Source organism: Sabethes cyaneus, chromosome 3, assembly GCF_943734655.1.
Source record: "Sabethes cyaneus chromosome 3, idSabCyanKW18_F2, whole genome shotgun sequence".
NCBI classification, from domain to species: Eukaryota; Metazoa; Arthropoda; class Insecta; order Diptera; family Culicidae; genus Sabethes; species Sabethes cyaneus.
The window spans coordinates 22,223,027-22,247,505 of record NC_071355.1 but is presented as its reverse complement, the minus strand read 5'-3'; the positions used below and the strand labels follow the sequence as shown (position 1 = coordinate 22,247,505).

The following is a 24,479-nucleotide window of genomic DNA, read 5'->3' as shown; positions in this document are numbered from 1 at the left end:
GCGATGTATTGGGGAAATGTCAAAAATGCTGTTCAAATATTACGAACACGTCCGCCATTATGGCTCGTAAAAAGCTGGATTAGGGAATTGTCAAAAATGCAGATAAAATATTACGAACACGTCCGCCATTATGGCTCGTAAAAAGCTGGATTGTTTTGCCACGTGAACATGGAGAAATGAAATGAGCGATGTATGCCGAAATGTCAAAAATTCTGTTCAAATATTACGACCACGGATTATGCTGTCCGCCATTATGGCTCATAAAAAGCTGGATACACTGACAACCCAAAAACGTCGAAAGATTACTCGTTGATTTCATAACAACCTTTTACACATCTCGTCATTTACCTGTTCTTTGTGGCACAACCAAGGGAACAACTGCGGCTGCAAATCTGGCTTCGTTATCCAGCTTTTTACGAGCCATAATGGCGGACGTGTTCGTAATATTTGAGCAGCATTTTGCACATTTCCCAAATACATCGCACGTTTCTTTAGTTTTACCGTGAACGTGCGGAAAGAAAACATGCGATGTATTATCCAGCTTGTTACGAGCCATAATGGCGGACGTGTTCGTAAAATTTGAACAGCATTTATGACATTTCCCTACACTCAAAATAATCCGCACATAACTAATGGAAAATTTTCATATGAAAATCCTTATGATTATCATGTGCCACATATAAACACAATCCACCAAGAAGTACACATGAAAATTATATGCATATGAATAGGCGTTTTTGACAAGCTATCGCCCGCTTGGAGGCGCTGCATAAAAAAAAAGATGAAAATTAAAATCGCTGTCAAGCTCCATACATTTTTGAAAAAAAGCTGAAATAAAATGCATACCATTTCAATTGTCAGGATTTTAGATAGCGAAATATTGGAAGAAACTTGTTTATCTACTTTAAGGTAAGTGAAAATATTCGAATTAATTAACTTTATGGCAGAAAAATGTTAATATTTGATTTTGTACCGCATGAAACAAAAGTACATAGAGTCAGCTGTAATGTTTATATATCCTGGATAGAGAATCACCAATTATTTTCAGTCTTCAGTGTTTTCCAATGTGTTTTCAAATGCTAATGGATTTATTTTCGTGATTAGCATAATCTGCGCCAAGAACCAAACATATAACCTATCAGTTCGTAAACATAAATACACTTGCGAAGCTCTATAATAATCTCCCGAAACAGAAACAACATATATCAAATGAAAGGTATCCAGGTAACCAATAAGCATTAAAATAAGCAGTAAATCAGTCGTTTATTAGCATCCCTGGCGTTTTATACTGCAGGTTGAGGTTTATCAGCTTTTTGACTGCATAACTGTAGTAAATTGGCATCCACAATTCTATTTAAATTCTTCTTGTTGATAACTAGCTGCAAATAAGCATTGTCAGCACTATAAGAGGGCTAGCAGTAAAGTAGTCGCATATTTTGCCAAAATAGTATTTAAGTAGCATTTAAGGCAACTTAAATGCTTATTGGCTTGCTTTTAAATTGCATTGAAAATGCTTATTGGTTACCTGGGTAATGCTTTTTCTTACCTTTATTATCCATTTTCATCATTCCCACTGTTGGTAATTCAAAAAAATATTACATTTAAAGTCGAGTTCCATATAGGCGCCAGCAAGTATTTTGGGAAATGCACTTTTTTTGTAGTTCCAATAATCACAACCAGGTAGCGAACGGTTGCTCTTAGTTTTGCTCGAATTCGCCTATTGAAGAGTCGATTTTCGTTAATCTAATCTAATATTGTGCTTTGCAGCTGTACCTGGATTTATCCAGATTATTTTCTCTAATGCCAATGTATATGACAAAAGAAAACAGCAACATTGCAGTTGTCACTCTTTCTCTTTCTCACTCACAGCCAGCATTCGCATTGTCGCACTTTTTGTGCCAGCCGCACTTTTAGACTGCGGTGTCCAGTAAGGTGCAAAATGCGGGATAAGTGCTTTCATAACATGTTATATACAGCAAAGTTTCTTTAATTGGTGGTTCGTTAATTGGGCGGTTCGTTAATTGGGCGTTCGCTAATTGGGCTATGTGACAACTTGAATGTCAAAATTGTATGGAATTTTCGAGTTTAGAATTTTCTAACAACTGTCAGTCGGCCCAATTAGCGAATCAGCTGGAGTGCAGTCGTGGCCCAATTAACGAATTCAGGCTGTAGTAACATAGCATAAAAACCATTTGTTGACATTTTGCGGCTTAAGTCCCTTTGAAAAGTTGAATCAATATATATTGAATGCCAGTGTCGCTGCAGTGCTCGTGGTAAACATCACACATTTGAAAATTACGTATTTACACTGTATGCGCATATGTGTGAGTGATCGATTCGAAACGGGAATCTGATTGTCAAACTAAAAAGGCCACCCAATAAAAAATCCTTATGCTTTTCCGTAAATCACGTAGGATAAATCCACCCCATCGACATCTCTATATCGAGCTGCAGTAAACGTCAGCGACAGCATGTCCGGGGCTCAAAATTTGACAGCGGGCCCAAATCAGACTGTTGGCAGTTGAGTGAAACGCAGTGCTGACATGCTATCTCATTTTCGCACACACGAGATGTTGGCTGCGAAAACATGGTTGCCTGCCGACGGGGTGGATAAATCACCCGATTTGGTTGTTTTGGGGTATTTCGTCGGGAGGAAAATTTTCTATTGGGCAATTTGGCAATGTATAGTTCCCGTATCCAAGACACGAACCAGCAACATGTTTACCACCAAAATATCCATGAAACACCACACTCAAAATATTCTGCACATAACTAATGGTAAATTTCCATATGAAATTCTAGATGATAAGATCATCTAGAATTTCATGTGCCGCATATAAACACAATCCGCCAACAAATACACATAGAAATTATACGGATATGAATAGTATGTGCAATTATACACATAAAAAATATACGCAAATGAATAGTATGTGCAAAAGTTTTGCGTACCCATACATTATAACTGTGTGGCATATAAAGTTCATTGACTAGGCACATTGCAAAAACCTATGTGTGGGACACATAGAAACTATACGAAAAGTTTTCTCAGTGCAGCGACACTGGCATTCTATATATATTGATTATACCAGCGGGGTGCTATCCCCACCCCATTGACATCTCTATATCGAGCTGCAGTAAACGTCAGCGACAGCATGTCCGGGGCTCAAAATTTGAGAGCGGGCCCAAATCAGACTGCTGGCAGTTGAGTGAAACGCAGTGCTGACATGCTATCTCATTTTCGCACACACGAGATGTTGGCAGCGAAAACATGGTTGCCTGCCGATGGGGTGGCTATCCCTATCTTAACGAACGGTGTTTGACAGTCGACTTAACGAAGGGCGCTATTTCAAGAAATGCATCAAGAAATAGCGCCCGTCTGGCAGGTAGATTTGCTGCCAACCTTGTCGAGATGTGCTGAGATGTTGGCAACAAAAACATGGCACCCATCGCAAGCCCCTGGATTATACTCTTTCAAAACTTGGAAAAATTTCCCGAGAAATTATTACAAAAGTAATCTCTGATTACTACGCACTTATACACTTTTCTGGAAACCCCTTGAACGCTTAGAACGGTCGCGGTAATTCCTGATTTCTACGCACTAGCTATTTCACCTAGCAGAGAACCCCTTGAATGAAATTTTGTTAAAAACGCTGGCATCTCTGTTTCTGGAGGAGAGGAGAGGACACGACACACGAACGACCAACCGACGACCGGAGGATCAAAAGTTCCTTTTGCTTTGTTGTAAGTTTGGTTTCGTCTGACTTTGTCCCATAAGACGATTGTTCACAAAAAAGAGTAAGGTTAGAACCATATTAACTCGAGTTTTGCAGCCTTCTATATTTTTCGATTTATTTAATACCAGACTCCGGTGTGCTCCTTATACCGTAGCAAGTATTGAGAAAGTTGGTTTCTCGCTGCCAAAAATGATGCCTCGTCCTACAAACCCACCATTAGCGGGAATCTACGGTCAGCTACCGTCGCAACAGGCCAGCAATATTCTGGCACAGCAACAGTTGCTGCTGCAGCACCGAGAAGTAGAGTATTTTTATGCCTACGTGGGCGAATCCGAGCACTCCAAAGTGGGCCATTGGATTGTGCTGGAGCCGGATAAAACGTTAAGTTTGGAAAATCTTAGAGGTTATTATTCGACATGCTTTGGTATCAAATACAATCAGGTTGGTAGCAATAATCAGGTTGAAAGTAAGTATGTACCGTACCGGAATGGTTATTTTCAATTCGCACCCGGACTGGATATGAATAATACGAGGTTTGTCGCTTATTACTACAACGATGTGGGTGATATAAATGCTTTCATGGCGCTGACCGGAGACAACAACTGTAGTCCAGGAACGGTTCCTTCCATAGAACTTAAAAAAGAGCAGACGGCTCAATCGGAGCGAAACGATTTGTCGTTTCTGCATCAATCGTTCGATGAGGCGAACGTGATGCAACGGGGAGCTCAAAGTACTCCTAAACCGGTAAAATTCATGCCTGTTGTAGAGAACGTGTCATCTACATCGGACGTTATTTTAAACGAAAAAACGATTGAAGTTATTTCAGTTCACGACTCGCAATTAAACGATACTGTGCAAAACCTTCCACCGCCTCCTCCAGGTCCACCACAGCTTCCCGCTACTCCAATTGTAGCAAAGCCTGCGATAGCCGGCATAAAGGCAAAACTTGGCCCTAGCGTTTCTTCGACTTCCGACCTAGAGTACCAAAAGAAAACCATTAAACTTAGCAACAGAATCAAACAAGAGCCAAAGGTCGAAAGTAATTTCAACACTCATGGGAGGGAGAAAAAACCGATCACGATTAAAGTGGAAACGGCTCCGAAAGATAAGAACATGCTAAACCGCTATCAGGCTACCCGTTCGCAAAAGACAGCGAATGTAAACGATAAAACACCGTTAAAAATCACTTTGAAACGACAGGGACGTTGCATACAACGTGATTCCAAGATATTAAAGATCGAGGATGAGAAAGGCCGTACAACTGCTCTTCTGACTAAGCGCAAATGGGCTGGCAAGGAGAGTGTTACGCACGACACCAGAAAACGGCGCTACGAGTCGGATGAAGATTCTAAAGGGGACAGAAACGAGAAGCGTCGCAGATTGAATTCGCACGCGCGCCCAGTCCGCCGGCAGCTAGAGCCAACCGTTGTCTTCGAAGATAATTATCGTACGCTAAATATTTTACTGGTTGGTTTCCGCTCCAATCCACCGGTGATTCACGAAACAACTAACTATTTTAGCGATTTTGGTGTCGTTACAAACCTCGAACTGTTCACGCTGGATAATCGCGATAACACGCCCGAGTATTACGCCTTCATGAAGATTCGTACGGACGCTGCCGTATCGCTGTTCGCCGATCGGCACCTATACAACGGCTCCGTCATCTACGCAATCCGGGTCGACGACAGTCGGCTGCCGTCGCGAGTCGGTTGTAAAATTTGCGATTACCAAGGACTGAACGTCGCCTATCTGAACTACCACATGGAGGGCCAGGTTCATCAATCACGGCTGAAGAAGCGGCTGGAATCGCTGGCCAGTTCCGCCGGCAACGTGTACCGGGACAGCTACTATCGGATCACGTACGACGAGCTGTACGTGCAGTATCCCAGTAAGTGACCAACCAACCAACCTTCGGTGAAATCGGTTTGTGATAGGTTTTCTTTTTTCGTGTTTTGCTGCTTTCAGATGATGCCGTTCACGAAATCGTTCGCAACGACTACTGGAAACGGGTGCGCAGTCAATCCGGCAACCATGGAACGGCAATTTTTGCACCCTCCAATCTGCACTACAAAATTGAAAAGGGACGTAACTATTGAAAATTTGCCTTATTTTTGTTGTTTATATAATCTTACAAATTAGATACAAATTGAATTGGATTTTATCGGGCGATTGCAGTGCGTACGGGCATCAAATACCGGTCGAAGTACAAGGTACATTGTATGTACTAGAACTATATTGCATTCTTTGTAATGCCTTCGAATAATTTTATTATATTGAGAGAAAACGATGTGATCGAATAACTACAACGTTGATTAGCACGTACAAAAGCAGTACAAAATATTATTTTGTTATCGCATTTCAAGAAAAAAAATGAACGTCGTCACACAGAGAGATGTACAATTGATATATTGTTGATAAATTCTTGCTATTATATATATCGCAACATTTTGTAAAATGTTCTTTCAACTGTATTATATTGCACTTCATTAGAAGTGTATGTAATATGAAGCGTTAATAATATACGTTGAATTCGTTCGTTTCTCTTAAGTATTTGGTCTAGACAAATAAAGTTAGAGAAGAAATGTAACTTTACGCTGTTCTGTAATAACTTTGCTGTACCATGTTTGACGAATGTGAACCAAAACCGGCTTTGTTTCCGGTGCCGGTGGGGTTGTTGAGAACCGTTTTCGTCGCACTGTCGTTCGGCCCACGATGAAAATCTCTCCAGGCAGGAAACTCCATAGAAAATGGGACTGTTAAACGATTCACGGGAGTGTAGCTCTGATCAGTCGCGTCAGTTTTCCGGAAAACCACGTTCATGCATTATCTGCAATGGCTGAGGTTTCGATCGACTGTATCGTATGCCACTTTGAAATCAAAATGTGATGCGTGGGCACGTTGTACTCCCGACATTTTTGTGCGATCTGTCGGATGGTAAAAATTTGGTCCGAAGATCTACTCCGGCAGTTTCTCCTCCTACCTCCTCCCAAATCCTTGAAATTATCCAGTGAACTGCCGTTGCTAGCGGTTCTTGGCCATTTTTGTAGAGTTCTGCCGGTAGTCTGTCTTTTCCGGTGGCTCTATTTTTCTTCAGCTGGCCGATTTCTCGACAGATCGCTTCGAGATTGGGAGCCGGCGCGCTGTTATCGTTTGTAGGTACTCCTAGATTAATTTTCGTTGCATCTCCTTCTGTGGCAATGCTCAGATAATTTTTCCAAGCGCTTTTTCTTCCCCACCGCTTGTTGGCATTCCCCATGTAACCAATAATTTTTGACGTAGGACTATTCTATCATGAAAAGGGAACATGTAAGCATGTAACGAAAAGTGGTTATAGTTTGCACGCTTATAACTCAGTCCTCCGTCAATAGATTCTAGGGACATTGGTATCAATCGATTGGAAATTTTTCAAAAAATCCATTACAACACACTAGATTACATGTTTCCCTAACAGATGCTAAAAATTGAGATACACTGGTATCTCATTTTACGTCCGTTCATTTTACGTGATTTCGTTTTACGGGGAAGTTACTCAAATGACTGCCGCCTTCAAGATGGTATGGAAAATAGCATTCTTACACAAGCTGTATCTTGCTCTGCTGACTATCTAGAAAGTTGCGGTCTTCGGGAAGGTTACTCAAATGGCTGCCACCTTCAAGATGGTATGGAAAATTCAAGATGGTTGAAACCGGCGGCACTAGTGTATGTTTTTTTTTGTATTTGCCATAACTCATGATCTTGGTTGTACAAGAAGTTCCTTTCTCCGGAAAGGTAGTTTAAGTTACCGAACCGTCCTTTCATTTTGCGTGATTTCATTTAATGTGCGAAATTTGAATTAACGTTGTATCGATTTACGTCCAAAATTTGAATTAACGTGCAAGGGTTTTTGGGACCGGGAAGGTTCTTAAGATGATTGTCTATTTTTTATCCCTTTCTTTCCCGCTTGGGCAACCGTCCATAAAAATTCTATAAAATTTGCACCCGTATTTTTCCATTTGACACTTAGGGAGCCCCGTTTTGAGAAAGAGTGGTCCCAAAAATTCCAACTTTTGCCAAGCTTTCCTTCTTTAATAACTTGTCACCTTTGAACCATTGAATTGATTTTTATTATTTTGATACCAAATGAAAGCTATTCCAATAAGCTTTTCGGGAAAATATGGTGTTAAAGTTCAAATATTTTTTTTGTTTTATGCTATGTAGACCAAAAATATAAAAATAATTTTTATATTTAATTCTGGCGTTTGAGCCAATCTTTGCTTTGAAGTCGACGATGTGGATTTTTTTCTCAACCATGCTATTCAGCTGGCTGTACAAACTCTCTTTGTCTCGCAGGCCAGCAGAATTTGTTGGCCCATAGCACTGGATTGCTGTATCAGGTATCAGGTATCAGCATCGTTGGCTCGAGCAGCACGTTCCTCACAATCATGTGGAAGATTTGTGCCTTGCCCATCTTGCCCGTGTCATCATTTATCTGATGAGGACGGGAAGGAAAACAGGAGGAATAGGAAGGGGTGGATGAGGAATTTGGACAAACACAAACATATATATACCGATATTGTACCCCCGAGGGGATACTGCAATCCTTGGTAGTTAACTTATCAAAAGTACACCCCCTGGGGGGTATACTCATGATAAATAAGAGCTTATAGCTCAATACCGCTTTCGGTAAGGAACATCAAAATGTCTCGTAATTTTAGTTTCCTAAAATCCGATTCATTTAAGACGTAGGATCCAAAGATCCTATGACGCAATTGTGCTACTGCAGGACAGTTGCAAATTACGTGATATGGTGTACCGTAGTCGGATTCACATAAAATACAATGAAACGATTCAGCTCGCTGAATCGTAGCCATATGATAATTTAGTCTGCAGTGACCAGTCAGTGATCTGACAAGAATACTGCAATTTACCTTTGAGTGTTGCAAAAGAAATTTCGCAACCTTCTCACAAGGCTTAACAATGAAACTTTTCGTTTGACGACAAGTTTCAAGATTTTCCCAATAACGTACATGTTCAGATGAAAACCAAGATCGAATCTTTTGTTTTATCCAACATGCCGCAATTGGTAAAGCAGGTTCCGGTCCGAAAACCGACTTTTCTGCTCCAGATCTTGCTAGTTCATCAGCCCATTCATTTCCGGTTATACCAGAATGGCCAGGAACCCAAACCAGATGAACGGCATTTAGAATGCTTAGTTCTTCTAATTGGGTGTGGCAGGCGATGACTGTTTTGCAAATGGATTGCTGTAAGGTTTCTAATTCGTGTTCTGAATCTGGCAACGATTATTCTATCGTTTATTGGTTGCCATTTCATCAGGGTTGCATGTACCCCTGGGCTCAGTAGGAATCCAACTCTTCTTCCTTGAGAAGTATTTCACATCGTATGCTAGAGTAGAGCACGACTTGTCTGGATGATGTCTTGTGTTCGCCAATACCCGACAAGCGGATTACGCCCAGCCCCAGGATTTCAAGCTTCAGGCAGCCATTTTCCCTTGCAAGTTGAGCCAGCATGCCATGCTGGGAAAGGGTCAGTATATTTCATGTTACGATTCGTGTCCGTGTTTTCAAAGGTTTACTTACTTACTTATGTGTCCATGTCCGCCGGTCCGGCAGAACAAAGGGATGAAATCAGAGATCTCCACTGCTGACGGTTACCCGCCATGGCTTTTACCTGTCGCCAGGACAGGTTCTCGTCTACAGCCCGGATGTCGTTGGCTAAGCTCCGTCGCCATGAGCCTCTGAGTCTGCCTCTTCTACGCTGTCCTTGTGGATTCCAGTCGAGTGCTGCTCTGCAAACCTCGTTCGCTCTTTTCCTCAAGGTGTGTCCGATCCACTTCCACCTACGCTCACGAATTTCTGTGGCTATCGGCCGTTGATGACACCGACGATGGAGTTCCTCATTGGATATCCAATTATCAGGCCACCAGGCACGAATAATATATCGCAGGCACCGGTTAATGAATACCTGCAGTTTTTGCGTTGTCTCCGCTGAGACGCACCACGTTTCGCAGGCATACAGCAGTATGGATTTAACGTTTGAATTAAAGATTCGGGTTTTCGTACGTAGAGTGATCTGGTTTGAGCGCCAAATGTTTCGCAGACCTGCAAAAGCACCCCTGGCCTTCCTGATCCGTGTGGCTATATCAGTCTTGGTACCACCATCGGGCGTTGTTTGGCTACCAAGATATTGAAAGGCGTCTACCTGCTCAACTTGTTGTCCCGCTACTGTGAAGTTGGTGGAATTGTCAGTGTTCACTAACACTACCATAGACTTAGTTTTCGCTACATTGACTGTGAGACCTGCTGCCTGGGAGCTCTCGGAGAGGTCGTCTAACTTGCTCTGCATATCGTTTCGGCGTTGTGCGAGCAAGACAATGTCGTCGGCTAGGTCGAGGTCATTTAGCTGCTCCATCGTTAGAGGATTCCAAGGCAATCCTCGATTTGGTCTACTGTCAATTGCTCCAACTAATATCTCATCCATAACGATGAGAAACAGAAGCGGTGATAAAATGCAGCCCTGTCTCACGCCAGCAGTAACCCTTATGGGGTCAGACAAGACGCCGTCGTGCAAAACCTTGCACGAGAACGCCTCGTACTGAGCCTCGATGAGATGGACTAGCTTATCTGGAACTCCTCTACGCCTAAGTGCGCCCCAGATGTTTTCGTGATTGAGTCGGTCGAACGCCTTTTCGAAGTCAACGAACACCAGCAGAAGAGAGTCCTGGAATTCGTTGATCTGCTCCAATATAATGCGGAGCGTTGTGATATGGTCTACACATGATCGGCCAGCACGGAATCCAGCTTGCTGCCGCCGGAGAGTAGCGTCGATCTTCTCCTGGATCCGGTTGAGGATTACCTTACAGAGTACTTTGAGAGTAATACGGAGCAACGTGATGCCACGCCAGTTACCGCATTCCGTTAGGTCTCCTTTCTTAGGGACTTTGACCAATATGCCCTGCATCCAGTCCACCGGAAAAGTTGCGGTTTCCCAAATATTGCTGAAAAGCTGATGCATCATCTGGGCTGACAAAGAAATGCTTGCTTTGAGCATTTCGGCTGAAATACGATCTATCCCTGGCGCTCTATTGGATTTCATACTCTTGATGGCTGCTACAATTTCATCCAGCGATGGCGCCTCCGAGTTCACGCGATTTATTCGACGAACTGTAGGCGTCGTACGCTGCTGGTTTTGTTGGTCTCTGACATTTGAAACTCGGAAGAGTTGTTCAAAATGTTCACTCCATCGCTTAAGCTGTTCTGTTCGGTCAGTCAATAGCTGACCAGCTCTGTCCTTTAGCGGCATCTTTGTATTCATCCTGACACCACTAAGGCGGCGAGAAATATCGTACAACAAACGGATATCACCATTGGCGGCGGCGGTTTCTCCTTGTTCGGCTAGGGAGTTAGTCCAGGCTCTCTTGTCCCACCTACAAGCACGTTTAACAGCCCTCTCCAGTTCGGCGTATCGTTGACGGGCAGCTGTCTTAGCCGATCTGGTCCGCGCTCGCTCAATACCGGCTTTCGCCTCTCTCCGCTCGTCGATCTTCCTCCAAGTTTCATCCGAAATCCACTCCCTCCGCCTGCTGCGCGCTTTGCCGAGGGTTTCATCACTGGTCGTGATGAAGGCGTTCTTGATGTCGGTCCATTGCTCTTCGACGGTTCCACCAGGTGGCAACTCCGAGGCTCGAGATTCAAGTTGTTCAACAAAGGCCCTTTTCACCTCAGGATTCTCCAATCGGCGGACGTCCTAGCGGCACCCAACTTTCTCCTCCCGTCGTTGGACACGTGCGACGCGCAGACGTATCTCAGCGATAACAAGATGATGGTCGGATGCAATGTCAGCGCTGCGTTTGTTGCGTACATCAAGAAGGCACCTTCTCCATTTCCGGATGATGCAGATGTGGTCGATTTGGTTTTCTGTTCGGCCGTCGCGGGAAACCCACGTGACTTTATGTACTGGTCTATGGGGGAAGAGCGATCCACCAATGACCATGTCGTTATTACCACAGAATTCTGTTCTGCTCCCCGTTTTCGCTCATATCTCCTAGGCCATGGCGCCCCATGACGCGTTCAAGGTCCGCGTTGTTTGAGCCAATCTTCGCGTTGAAGTCGCCCATGTGAATTTGGATGTCCCCCTTCGGGATTTTCTCAACCACGCTGTTCAGCTGGCTGTAAAAGCTCTCTTTCTCCTGCAGGTCGGCAGCATCTGTTGGCGCATAGCACTGGATTGCCGTAAGGTTCCTAACCCGTGTTCTAAATCTGGCAACGATTATTCGCTCATTTATTGGTTCCCACTTCATTAGGGCCGCATGTGCCCCTGGGCTCAGTAGGAATCCAACTCCTCTTTCTCGAGTAGCATTTTCACCTCGTATGCCAGAGTAGAGCAAGACTTGCCCGGATGATGTCCTGTGTTCGCCAGTACCCGGCCAGCGGACCTCGCTCAGCCCCAGGATTTCAAGCTTCAGGCGGCTAGCTTCCCTTGCAAGTTGAGCCAGCTTGCCCTGCTGGGCAAGGGTCAGTATATTCCATGTTCCGATTCGTGTCCGTTTTTTCATGCTAAAGGTCGTTGCCAATAATCCGGAGAGATTTCTTCTTTCATTTTCGGTAACTTTTTGTGTGTTCTGGTACAGTAGGCTGTTAACCTAAGGTCCTTATCCCGCTGATGGGGCCATCTTAATGTGGGCGGGAGCCACTGTGCCCCCTTTCCTGTTAGCATACGACAACCGAAGTTGCGTACCCCAGCCGGCACCTCGTGGAGGTAGGAATAGGAGTTAATGAACAGAGGTTATGGAATGCACATGTTCACCCTTTGCCAACCTGTTTTCAAAGGTCGTTGCCAATAATCCAGATAGATGTCTTCTTCCATTTTCATTAATTTTTTGTTGTCCGGTACAAAAGGCTGTTAACCTAAGGTCCTTATCCCGTTGACGGGGCTGCCATCTTAAGGTGGGCGGGAGCCACTGTGCCCCCTTCCCTGCTAGCGTACGATAACCGAGGTTTCGTACCTCAGCCAGCACCACGTGGAGGTAGGGATAGGAGTTGGTGAACGAAGGTTCTGGAATGTACATGTTCACCCTCGCCAGGCCGTCTTATCTTTCGCGTAAAATAGTGGAATCATGAATCTTTCAACTTAGAACCATCAATAAAAGTCCTGGTGAGTGGAATTTTACTCATGATATCATGCGCTTTTGGAATGAAATCTTGAAATCACGATGACGTCATTTAGCTGTCAAATGACAAATCTGGCTGGTTTATTTACATGAACTTTAACAACAAATGCTTAACAAATGCTCGAGGAGGACCTGCGAGTGCTCGGAGTTTTCGAACGACGAGTGCTAAGAACGATCTACGGCGGCGTACAGGAGAACGGAGTATGGAGGCGGAGGATGAACCATGAACCCGCACAGCTCTATGGCGAACCCAGTATCCAGAAGGTGGCTAAAGCTGGACGGATACGATGGGCAGGACATGTTGAAAGAATGCCGGACCCAAAGATGGTGTTCGCCTCAAATCCGGTAGGAACAAGACGACCAGGAGCGCAGCGAGCAAGATGGCTAGACCAGGTGGAGCGAGATCTGGCGGAGAGTACTCGATGTCCGAGGAATTGGAGAGCGGTAGCCCTCAACCGAGTTACATGGATAAACTTTGTTCAACAGGCTTTGTCTTAGGACGGCAAGCCACCAAGTTTAACAAATATCAATTGCTAAAACAGACATGGTCGCTGTTTTTTATTTAAGGTTTTGATTCTATAGATTTTGCCACTTATATTGATAGTAATTTTGTATTGATCCGACTGCGATAAACAGTACTCCACTAGTCCCCCCCCCACCAGCGGAAGAAACCGTTGAATTTATCCAAGATACAAAGTTTAAAAAACATTGGACAATTGGGTTGAGGATTGGGCTTAGATTGGACAAGTTTTTGGCAATATTTAGCATGCTACATATGACATCCGACTTATTGCTTCTGCTGTGGCGACAAAAGCAACAAGTGAGATACCTCGAATGCCACAAATTATGGCATATTGCCAGAGTTACCTAGATCGATCGATCGATCAGTGGATATTAGGAATTGCTTGAGAAATGTTCGGAGCCGGAAGGCGTTTCCGTTTCTGCTTTCTCGACTGTGTCGAGGATGTCTGAAACATAGGTTCTTCTTTCACCACAACACTTGCGTCGGGTAAAACGGTCGTCATTGTTACCTCACCGTAACTGCCTTAATTAAAATAGACCGATGGTGTAATTTGCATATCCAGAATATTGGATATCATAGCCTCCTTCACTTTTATCGTAAGGGATTCTTCCTTCCATGGTAGCAGATTTTTCCATTGAACTATTCATCACTATATTCATTCATGCATTCATCGCTTTTAACACACAGCGCACGTCAGCGAAACTAAAAATCACTAAACGTTTCAAGGATTTTCTTTTCATGATTTTTTATTCATGAAAACAGAAACAGATTTCTTTCCGTGTAGACCCAATTATATTTATTATATGTAATTGAAACATATAAGGTACCCCGGGGCAAATATGTTTAGTTAGGATTTATTCGACTGTGTAATACACACCTATGATTATTTTAAAATTCTTGTAGAACAGAGACTCTTCAGTGCCATCACTCCGTAGATTTAATTACAAAAAGGGCCTATCGATTTACATGAAATGAATCTAAGGAGAATTTTCGTAACCATGGCGATAGGTCCCATTTGCCTCATTAACCGGGGAAAGTTGGACCTATATTCAAATTTGACCGATCTTGAAGGCGGCAGTCATTTAAGTAACCTTCCCGAAGACCGCAACTTCCTAGATAGTCAGCAGCGCAAAATATAGCCTGCATAAGACTACTACATATATACTAGCGCCACGTAGTGAGACAATTCTATAATCCATACAATCCGACGAAAAGCCCTTGATCCGCTAAACAACTTTGTCGAAAACACCAACGTTCTACACGGTCAAGATCACGAGTTATTTCATGTTGGAACCAATTATGTCAATTCGTCCACTTTTTTTACGTCCAAAACTTGAATGAACGTCCTCTCGTTTTACGTCCGAAATTTGAATTAACGTCCACTTTTTTACGACCGGACCAATAGTGGACGTAAAACGAGATTTGAGTGTAATATTAGACGAATATTCATTATTTTCATTTTTTGCCTTCCCACGTCAATGCTTCTCTATAGCACGGATGACAAGAATATATACGAGATGAGCTATGGGTTAAGCTCCGTTTGATTGTATTTAATTTACGCCCTTACTTACTTAATCAGCTCCAGGCCGTGGTTTCCTCTGCTGTACGAAGAAGTCGTCTCCATTCTACTCGGTCCATGGCCGCAATTCGCCAGCCACGTAGTCTACGTAGGGTCCGCAGGTCGCCTTCCACTTGATCGATCCATCTTGCTCGCTGCGCGCCCCGCCGTCTCGTTCCAGTCGGATCGTTATTGAGAACTTTTTTAACCGGGCAGTCGTCCGACATCCTCACGACATGCCCAGCCCATCGCAGGCGACCGATTTTTGCAGTGGCAGCGATGGGTGGTTCCCTAAGCAGCTGATGCAATTCATGGTTCATTCGCCTCCTCCACGTTCCGTCTTCCATCTGCACTCCGCCGTAGATGGTGCGCAACACCTTCCGTTCGAAAACACTAAGGGCGCGTTAGTCCTCCACGAGCATAGTCCATGTCTCATGGCCGTAAAGGACTACCGGTCTAATCAGCGTCTTGTAGATTGTTAACTTCGTGCGGTGGCGAATTTTGTTCGATCGCAGCGTCCTACGGAGTCCAAAGTAGGCACGATTTCCTGCCATAATGCGTCTTTGTATTTCTCTGCTGGTGTCGTTGTCTGCGGTAACCAGTGAGCCCAGATACACGAACTCTTCTACCACCTCGATTTCATCACCGTCTAAATGAATTCGGGGAGGGAGGTCAGCATTCACTTCTTTAGAACCTCTTCCTTTCATGTATTTTGTTTTCGATACATTAATGACAAGTCCTATCCGTTTGGCTTCAGCTTTCAGTCCGATGTACGTTTCCGCCATCCTCTCAAAGGTACGTGTAATGATGTCAACGTCGTCAGCGAAACCAAGAAGCTGGACGGACTTCGTGAATATCGTGCCACTCGTGTCTATACCCGCTCTTCTTATCACACCCTCCAAAGCGATGTTAAACAGCAAACATGAAAGCCCATCACCTTGCCGTAACCCTCTTCGAGATCCAAAGGGACTCGAGACTGCCCCTGATACTCGAACAACACACATTACTCGATCCATCGTCGCCTTGACCAATCGCGTTAGTTTATCCGGAAATCCGTAGTAGTGCATAAATTAATTTACGCCCTATAGAATCGAAAATTGTTGAGCTTCAGCTGTTGCTGCTTCTCCGGAGTAAGGCATCGAAGACGTCCTAGCTCACCAAGTGAGACGCCAACAAACCGAAGAAGCCATCGGCTCGTCCGCCAGCGAACGGTATGGTTTTTGCTGCTATCACTACCTTGTATAATCAACGGATTTTTGCTGCGAGTCATTTAGAAGTAAATCGCCGCCAGCCACAATTGTGACGTTTCAAGGTTGGCCAAATTCGGGAAAAAGGTTTTGAAATTAGCTTCCTAGCTATCAGAAAGACTACTCTGGAGTAAATATGCTGCTGCCCCCGAACAAGAATCTACTAAGCCAATAAAGACCGTAGCAAAGGCACCGAAAGCCCCAAAGCCAAAAGAAGTCGTTCCAGCGGTAAAAAAGCTGCTGCCCAAATGGAGCAGCTCTGTGAGGATTTGGAAGCTGCGAGACTTCGGCACCACCTCGTTAACCCGTTGCTAATTAGGCAACTTGTGGCAAAGATACCGGACCGCGAGAAATGGAAATGGAGTTGAAAATGCGCGCCGAAGAAGAAGAACAGTAGATGGTGTTCCAGGAGGAGATGCTTCGGAAAAGGCAAGAGCAGATCGATCGAATGAAGGCAAACAAAAAGGCGTTCGAACGGAAGATGGCGGATCTGGATAAAGAGTTGGTGAAGTTGTCGACAATCAAGGTGCCGAAATTCACGCCGAAGAAGGCCGATGAAGGTAAAGCACGATCGTCCGGTGCAGGAAACAAGTCGTTGAAGCTGATCAAAGCAAACGTAAAGAAGCTTGCCGAAGAATTCGAGAACGGTGGTGCAGGCGGACAGTAAAGAGCACGGGGAGCAGAGTGAAACCGAGGACGAGGAAGATGCTGATAGCGAAGAAGACGATCAAGTGCAGGACGAAGAGTCTGAAGTGTTCAGTCCGTCGGTGAAGAGCAAACCGGGAAAGAAGAAAAGTGGGAAAGAAGCGAGCCAAAAGTGGGTAGAACCGGCAAAGGATCAGCTAGCAGCGAGAAAGGGGTTGACTTTTAAACTTCCGAAGTTCTCGGGCAAACCTTCGCAATTGCCTCTGTTCTATGCGGTCTACAAAACGTCAAACGAGACCTGTGGCTATATGAACCACGAGAACCTAATGAGATTGCAAGAATCCCTCGAAGACGAAGCTTTCGAATTGGTATCCGATCAACTATTGCTCCCTGAGTCGATTCCGCGAGTTATAGAGAAGCTGCGTCGCCATTACGGTCGTTCGCAACAACTACAACAGAATCTTCTGGACAAAGTTAACCACCTGGAGCCACCTTAGCCGGATAATCTGCGTAGTTTCGATCCTTTCGGGAATGCCGTGGAACAACTTTGCGGACACTTAGAATCCGCGGATCTTCGGCAATATCTCGTCAACCCGTTGCTCATCAAGTCTTTGGTCGCCAAGCTTCCTGATCGGGAAAAAACGAGAGTGAGTGCATTACCGGAAGAGCAAAGGGGAGCCGACGCTTCGCACTCTGACGGATTTCCTTATGGAGATTGTCGAAGACGCCTGTGAGGCAGATGTCGACGTAGATCTCATGCCAGCGTACCAGTCCAAAGCCGGATCGTCGTCATTCGGAAAGAAGAAACCGAAAGAAAAGGGTGCGCTGTACTGCCATGCAGAGAAGAATCCAGCGAAAGATCAAGAAGCCGTCGTACGTGGATCGGTTGAAGATAGTGACCCGTGATACGTTTGCCACAACGAGCACAGCGGTACCTGTAGGTTCAAAATTCGTTGTAGTGTCGGAGATTGTAAGGAGCACCACAACTCTAATGCATCCCGTCGGAAACACAGTCGGCTTGAGTGCACACATCCGATCCAATTGTACTGCTATGTTTCGGATGGTACCGGTACAGCTTCACTGCGGTGGAACCTCGATCACAGTACTGGCATTCCTTGACGACGGTGCCTCTGTAACGCTGTTAGCGCGGAAGCTAGCAGACCGACTAGGTGTCATTGGCGTACAAGAGCGACTGACGATAAGGTGGACGGTCACACGCAAGGAATGGGAATCTCGGCGAATGAATGTTTGGGCGTCGGGAATTAGCGGCGGTGCAAACGGTAAGCTGTTACTGCACAGTGTCCGGACGGTTGGAAAGTTAATGCTTCCACATCAAAGACTGGATGTTCAGAACCTTGCCGCGCAATATCCTCATATGCGGGACCTGCCAATCGAGTCATACGACGGTCGGCCGGAATTGTTAATCGGATTGAATAATATCCACTCGTTTGCTCCGATAGAAGCGAAGGTAGGGGCACGTGTTGAGCCTATTGCGGTTCGCTGCAAACTTGGGTGGACCGCATACGGCCCAAGGCACTCTGTTACGGTTGGAACTGGCAATTTCATCGGTCACCACCAAGCAATAACGAACGAGGACCTACATGAGCTCCTCAAAAGTCACTACGCTCTGGAACAGTCGGTTGTAGAGATACCACAAACGAGTAGGTGACCGTTTCGAAACCGGCCCATTGTTCAAATTAGATGAACCCCGATTCCCGCACAGTTATCCCATGGCTGTCAAAAGAATGAAGCAACTAGAAAAGCGACTACAGAAGAACCCGAAGCTGCAGGAGAACGTGAATAAGCAAATCGACGAGTATCAGAAGAAGGGGTACGCTCATTCGGCTATCAGTAGAAGAGCTGACCGGATTTTCACCCGACGAGGTCTGGTATCTGCCACTCAATCACCCTTATTCTGCGAGGCGAGTGACGTAACTATGTTAGAGTCGCCGCGAATCAAGTGACAATTGTCACCTAGGTGACATGGTTGTCACCTAGGTGATTCGACTGGCCGTGGCGAGTCACGGCGAGTGACAATTGTCGTATTGAGCCACGTGACCCGCAGAATAAGGGTGAATGTTGTACAAAACCCGAAAAAACCTGATAAGGTACGCTTGGTGTGGGACGCCGCAGCCACTGTGTTAGGAGTTTCGCTGAACTAGCTGCAGCTGAAAGGGCCAGACATGCTTGTACCGTTGGTAAAGGTTCTCTGTGGTTTCCGAGAATGGCGAATCGCTTTCGGCGGAGATGTGAAGGAAATGTTGCACCAGATGAAGATTCGCGTCGAGGATAGACAAAAGCAGCGGTTTCTTTACAGGAAGGATCCAAACGTTCCCCCGAGTATCTATGTCATATACGTGGCAACCTTTGGGTCGCCATGTTCTACATGTTCGTCCAATTTGTAAAAAACAAAAACGCAGACGAGTTCGCTGGTCGATTCCCGGAAGCAGCCGCGGCCATTATTAAACGGCATTACTTCGACAGCGTTGAATCCGCCGAAGAAGCAGTAAAGCTGGCGCGAGAGAGGCGTCCGGTACACCGAAAGAGAGGCTTCGAAATACGGAACTGGATGTCTAACTCGCCAGAAGTACTTCAGAGTCTGGGAGAGACGTAACCAGTCGCACCAGTACACTTTAACCAGGGCAAACAAACGTCGAAAGAGCGAGCTCTACGAGTGATCTGGGATCCGAACACAGATGAATTCGCATTCTCCACGACGCACCGCGAAGGGCTACTTCCGTACCTGTTCGAAGGAAAGAGGCCGACAAAACGGATTGTAGCAAGCTGCGTGATGGGGTTTTTCAATCCGCTCGGTTTGTTGTCACCATTCACCATCAACGGCAAATCATCCTACACCTGTGGCATTCCAGCTGCGATTGGGATCAGGAGATCGATACTATGCCAGTAGATGTAACTGCGCACAATAGATTTCATACGGTCCATCCCAGGGTGTCTACGATATTTACTCCTATAGCAGCCTAGAGACGGGGTGGCCAAGAAGGCATCTACACTCTTAAATAATTCTACCTGTAAATTGGTCGGATTTAGTTAAAGTTAGGTTGAAACTACTCAAAATGCCCTTAAAGTGTACAAACTCAGATTTTGAGTAGTTTTTCAACCAAAAAATTGGTAGTAGGAACTTAAAATTGCGTTATTTGTCATAGAGAATAATTCAATTATCGGTAGCAAGTAGCCAAAATTGGTTGAAATTTTTACCCAAAGTTTGAGTTTGTACACTTTAAGGGCATTTTGAGTAGTTTCAACCTGGCTTTAACTAAATCCGACCTATTTACAGGTAGAATCATTTAAGAGTGTAGGGTGTTCACAATACGTTCGCCGAACATAACACAGTCGTCAACAACTTGAAGTCTATCTCGTCTGACGAAGAATTTCTTGACATTGGGGTTGGTTTGACGGCCAACCGTCTTCACTTCATTCAATGCAATTTCAACCGTTTTGTGTCCTATTTGGACTTTGACGCCAGCTGCAACGTGCTGAAAACCCGATTTAGAACTCTAGCTATTAGTTTTTAAGTAGGATAGAGAAATACCTATGTTGACTTTTACCTAATTAATAATCAATAAATTTGTTCCCAAATGTTATCCGATGTTTCCAGGTAACCATGGCAACATGACGCAAATGTTAAGATGGCAACTGGAACAACACGTGGCATGCTACGGTTGTTTAGCAAAAGTTGGGTAATCTTGAAAGCCCCTTTTTTTAAATTATTTTTTCATATTTACTTAAGCTACTACCATCCAAGAAAGACTTATTGACTGCCTACCTATTTTATTATAGGATTATTGAGGTGACTCTTGAGGTGCGTTTGAATTGGGCAATTTTTGGGCTAAACGCACCTTTAGAATCGCAAGTTTTGCTCCCGCTTCAAAAAATATGGCGAGTGGATTGGATTGATTTGGATTTTAACAGTAAAAAGAAACAATGTCAAATTTTCTGTTATTGTAATTGTCTTCTATATTTGTATTGGTTCATCCGTTCATTTCAATATAAAACATCCGATTTTTGGAGGTACTGCGTCCAATACCGCCTATACCTACTGCTATCACACTCAACCGTAAGAACCATCACCTCTGCAGCATATCGTACGTGCAGGTTGCCCCAGCGTGTCGTATGTGGAAGTTGGCAATGTAGTCGGTGTTTATCCGTTGCACACTGATCGCAAACGGTTCCGTCGGGTGAAAGGTGAACGCGACTAACCGGCGCGAGCTAGAGCTGGCCTGCTGGTTCTGCACACCGGCGTAGATCCGAAACTTTAGCAGGCCCGAGTCGCGAGCGAAAAATCGAATCGGAAACTCGGCACACGCCTTCGGTCGTTCCATAGCCGAAACCCACTTGTCGTCGTAGCTGAACAAGCTCAGGTCCAGGTAAGGCGAGCTGCTGTAGCTCTGGGCACTGATTGGCAGCTGGGCCAGGATACGTTTAGTAGCTTCCTGTACGCCCCCTCCACGGGCTCCAATCATGGTTTGCTTGAAGCGCTGATGAATCAGATTGCTGTAGATGTTATTGCTCGGCGAACAAGTGAACTGCGTCTGGTGGGCAAGGTTGGCATTGCGAAAGCTGTCGCAAAAATTCTCGTATAAATACAGCAGATCCTGCGACTGATTGCCGTATATTCCGATTATTTGATTTTTCCAAATATGATATATCACAAACATAGAACTATGATTGTTAGGCTCGATGGTTTTCAGTGTGACCACGTCTTCACTAGCGTACTTTATAAGCAAATGATCATCGTCTAGCAATTGCATCTTCCACATGCGAAGATTTCTGTATTCGTCAAATCGTCTGTAAAATTTTCGCAGTGCCAGTTTATCCTCCGCCGTATCTACCTTGATTTTTGCCTGGTGAAACAGGAAGACCAGCATTCGATGTTTTAAACTGTTGATTGTTGGTTCTCGAAATGCGCGAAGATTGGTGTTACTCCCGGATCGACCACCCGTCGTTCCAATGCAATACAGATAGCTCTCGTCAGGACAGCAGAACCTTCCAATCGTGCGTTCCATTATAAATATCCCGTCCGCAATCGAGTAAATATACACGGTTTGGTGCTGAATTGATAGTATTGCCAGCGTGTCATTGTATAAATAAACACCTTGATTGTGTGATAGAATAATTTTGTCCACCTTAAAATCGGTCGAGTCCGAAATTCGACCATTATGAAGGTCTATAATATATAAGGTAAAATCCTCCAAAGGACAGCTAGCCGTAGGCTTGATTGCCTCATTGTTCGTGTATAGTTCATAAAAGTGTGGTCTATTTTCTTCTGGAATGAAGACGGCCGCTCCGATAATCACATATCGCCCGTCGTTGGTGAACAAACTGCATTCTCGGTTCAGCTGCTTTTCATTGTTCTCCATATTAACTACATGTCTTAGCTGAAACCGAAGTGCAGATAACAGTTGAGAGAATTTAATTTTATTTCAAAAAATAACCTACCTTAAATAGTTTATCAAATATTTGACTTCTGATTTCGTAACTTTGCCCCCCGGTACCGTTGTTCATGATCAGTTCCGTATCGTCGCTTTCCTGAAACAGGCTAGCAGCTGCCGAGCAGCCCATGTACTGGTAGATTTCCAGCGACGCCTGGTCCGATGAGAAGGCAATCAAAAAGCGCCCATCCGGACTGAACTTGCGCAGATAGCAGGGCGGTTTTTCCACGTTCACCACCGTCAGATTGGGATAGACATTCTGGTAGAACTCTCGCACCGAATGCTGGGGTGACTTTACGCCCAGGCCCATCTCCCGGTAGCGCAACCGATGGACGATGTTTTGCGATCGCAAGCGACGGAACTTGATACGCTCGGAGCACACGATTTCCGGCGAATCGCCCCCGCTTGTGTTAGGAATTGAAGCCATTTTTTAGGCGGCACTAAATATCAGGGTGATAACCGATAACAGAACAAAACAAGCAAAAGAAAATCCACATTAGCCGTGCCGTTCTCCCGTTCCCGTTCTATGCACAAAATATGAACGTAAACAAAACATGATTAGACGAACGAACGGATTCGGCATTGAAAGTCGAAAATTCTTGCTGAAGGAGGTCTCTAATTTAATTTTTTTTCTTAGCGAAAATGGAGATAAAAATCGCCAGTGTGACGAAAAATGTGCAACCACCGATTTTACAATATCCAGCTTTTTATGGCCCATAATGGTGGAAGGCATAATCCGGTTTGTATTATTGTGCTTCCCGAGAAAATCTTTCGTTTTTCAGCTTTATATAGTTGTGCGCAAAGGTAAATCATGTATTATTGACAGTGTAAGCTCGTGTAAGTTTTCTATGTTTATGCTCTTATTCTTTGCTTAGATAACATTCGTTTTGTTCTATTACATACAGACTTACAAACAACACAGTCACAATGTTTTACGTTAACCGAGAATGATAAAATTTAAATGCTGATTGCGTTTGCAAAAAATTTGTGCATGTTTGAACGGGCAAACACGAAGCAAGCTACCCTAGCATTCAGCTGATGAGCGAGAGAGAAATATTGTTGCTTTTCTCATCACTTGCGTTGACAGTTTCTTACGAAATTTCGTGTGAGTGTAAAAGAGATACTTTGACTGCGAGCAACCAGAACAGAGCTGCGCGCAACTGTTAGGCGCACAACTAAACCTACGAAAGAAAAATTTTAGATAATAATCGCAATATTTTAACATGTTTTTCAACTGTTTTTCGCTTATTTTTTTTCGCACTTTTCCCTGGTTCTTCTACCGTGAGAACACATGAGAACGAAGTGCAAGGAAATGTGCGATGTTCACAAAAATGTCAAAAAATACTGTCCGAATATTACGAGGACGAATTATGCTCCATTATGGCTCCTAAAAAGCTGAATAAGTATAGTTTTTGGTAGTATTATTATCACAGAGAACAGACTACCAGGTAATTGACAAAAAGTGTGTAAAAGGTTTTTATGTAATCTTCGAGTAATCCTTCAATCCGATTTCCACGAGCGATAATGGCGGCTGATACGCCAATACGGTTGTTTGCCGGTTGAGTGGAAAAATTTAAACATTGTTTAGTTTTCGCAGACCAGCCGAAGAGTAATTTAATTGAAGGGAAGCGAGTTTTTGTGCTTTCTTAGTTATCATTTTGTGAGATAATCTTTGCGTGGGGTCAATGTGACATCCACTGGATTCAACGCTCACCAGCATGTCGTCCACATCCCAAGCAGCACCATTTGTTGTAAGAAGGATTACGCAACTATAATTGAAACATTCAAGTATGGTAAAAGCACAGAGAACAGACATTTATGTTCATACAAAATATCTTTCAAATGGTGTGTAAGGTTTTAAATAACACACTAGCGACATCTCTTTTAAGGTGCGCTAAATAAACTGCATCAATGTTGCCATAATCAATATATTTTTCTATACGATGTTTCGCATATTTGATTTACTGGCAACTATTATCCAGTTACCGTAACAACGACTGTGGCTCGATTAAGTTGTTTATTGAATTTCAATAACAAGCAACGATGATTAAAAACATTCGACTGCCCATCTCAAATAATTCTTGGCAAGGAGTATACATCGAATTATTCGGTTGAGGTATGTACTGAGCTACATTTTAAAATAAAACCTGAAA

The 24,479-nt window shown here is 44.2% G+C and overlaps 2 protein-coding genes across 2 annotated transcripts; one reads left to right on the top strand and one right to left on the bottom strand.

The window, feature by feature from the left end:
- Positions 1 to 3,926: 3,926 nt before the first annotated feature.
- LOC128739375 (uncharacterized) lies at positions 3,927 to 5,833 on the top strand. Its single transcript, XM_053834859.1, has 2 exons — positions 3,927 to 5,625; positions 5,703 to 5,833. The coding sequence occupies exons 1-2, from the start codon at positions 3,927 to 3,929 to the stop codon at positions 5,831 to 5,833; spliced, it is 1,830 nt and encodes a 609-aa protein (XP_053690834.1).
- A 14,988-nt stretch (positions 5,834 to 20,821) lies between these two features.
- LOC128741685 (DET1 homolog) lies at positions 20,822 to 22,798 on the bottom strand. Its single transcript, XM_053837648.1, has 2 exons — positions 22,334 to 22,798; positions 20,822 to 22,272 (listed from the first exon to the last, which is right to left on the bottom strand). Exons 1-2 carry the CDS (start codon positions 22,751 to 22,753, stop codon positions 20,962 to 20,964), a joined length of 1,731 nt encoding a protein of 576 aa, XP_053693623.1. The 5' UTR covers positions 22,754 to 22,798; the 3' UTR covers positions 20,822 to 20,961.
- Between the last annotated feature and the right edge of the window lie 1,681 nt (positions 22,799 to 24,479).

Coding starts and splice junctions, on each gene's coding strand:
- LOC128739375 (XM_053834859.1), top strand. CDS start 3,927: ATGATGCCTCGTCCTACAAACCCACCATTAGCGGGAATCTACGGTCAG. Junction 5,626..5,702: donor GCTGTACGTGCAGTATCCCA/GTAAGTGACCAA, acceptor TGCTGCTTTCAG/ATGATGCCGTTCACGAAATC.
- LOC128741685 (XM_053837648.1), bottom strand. CDS start 22,753: ATGGCTTCAATTCCTAACACAAGCGGGGGCGATTCGCCGGAAATCGTG. Junction 22,273..22,333: donor TATTTGATAAACTATTTAAG/GTAGGTTATTTT, acceptor CTTCGGTTTCAG/CTAAGACATGTAGTTAATAT.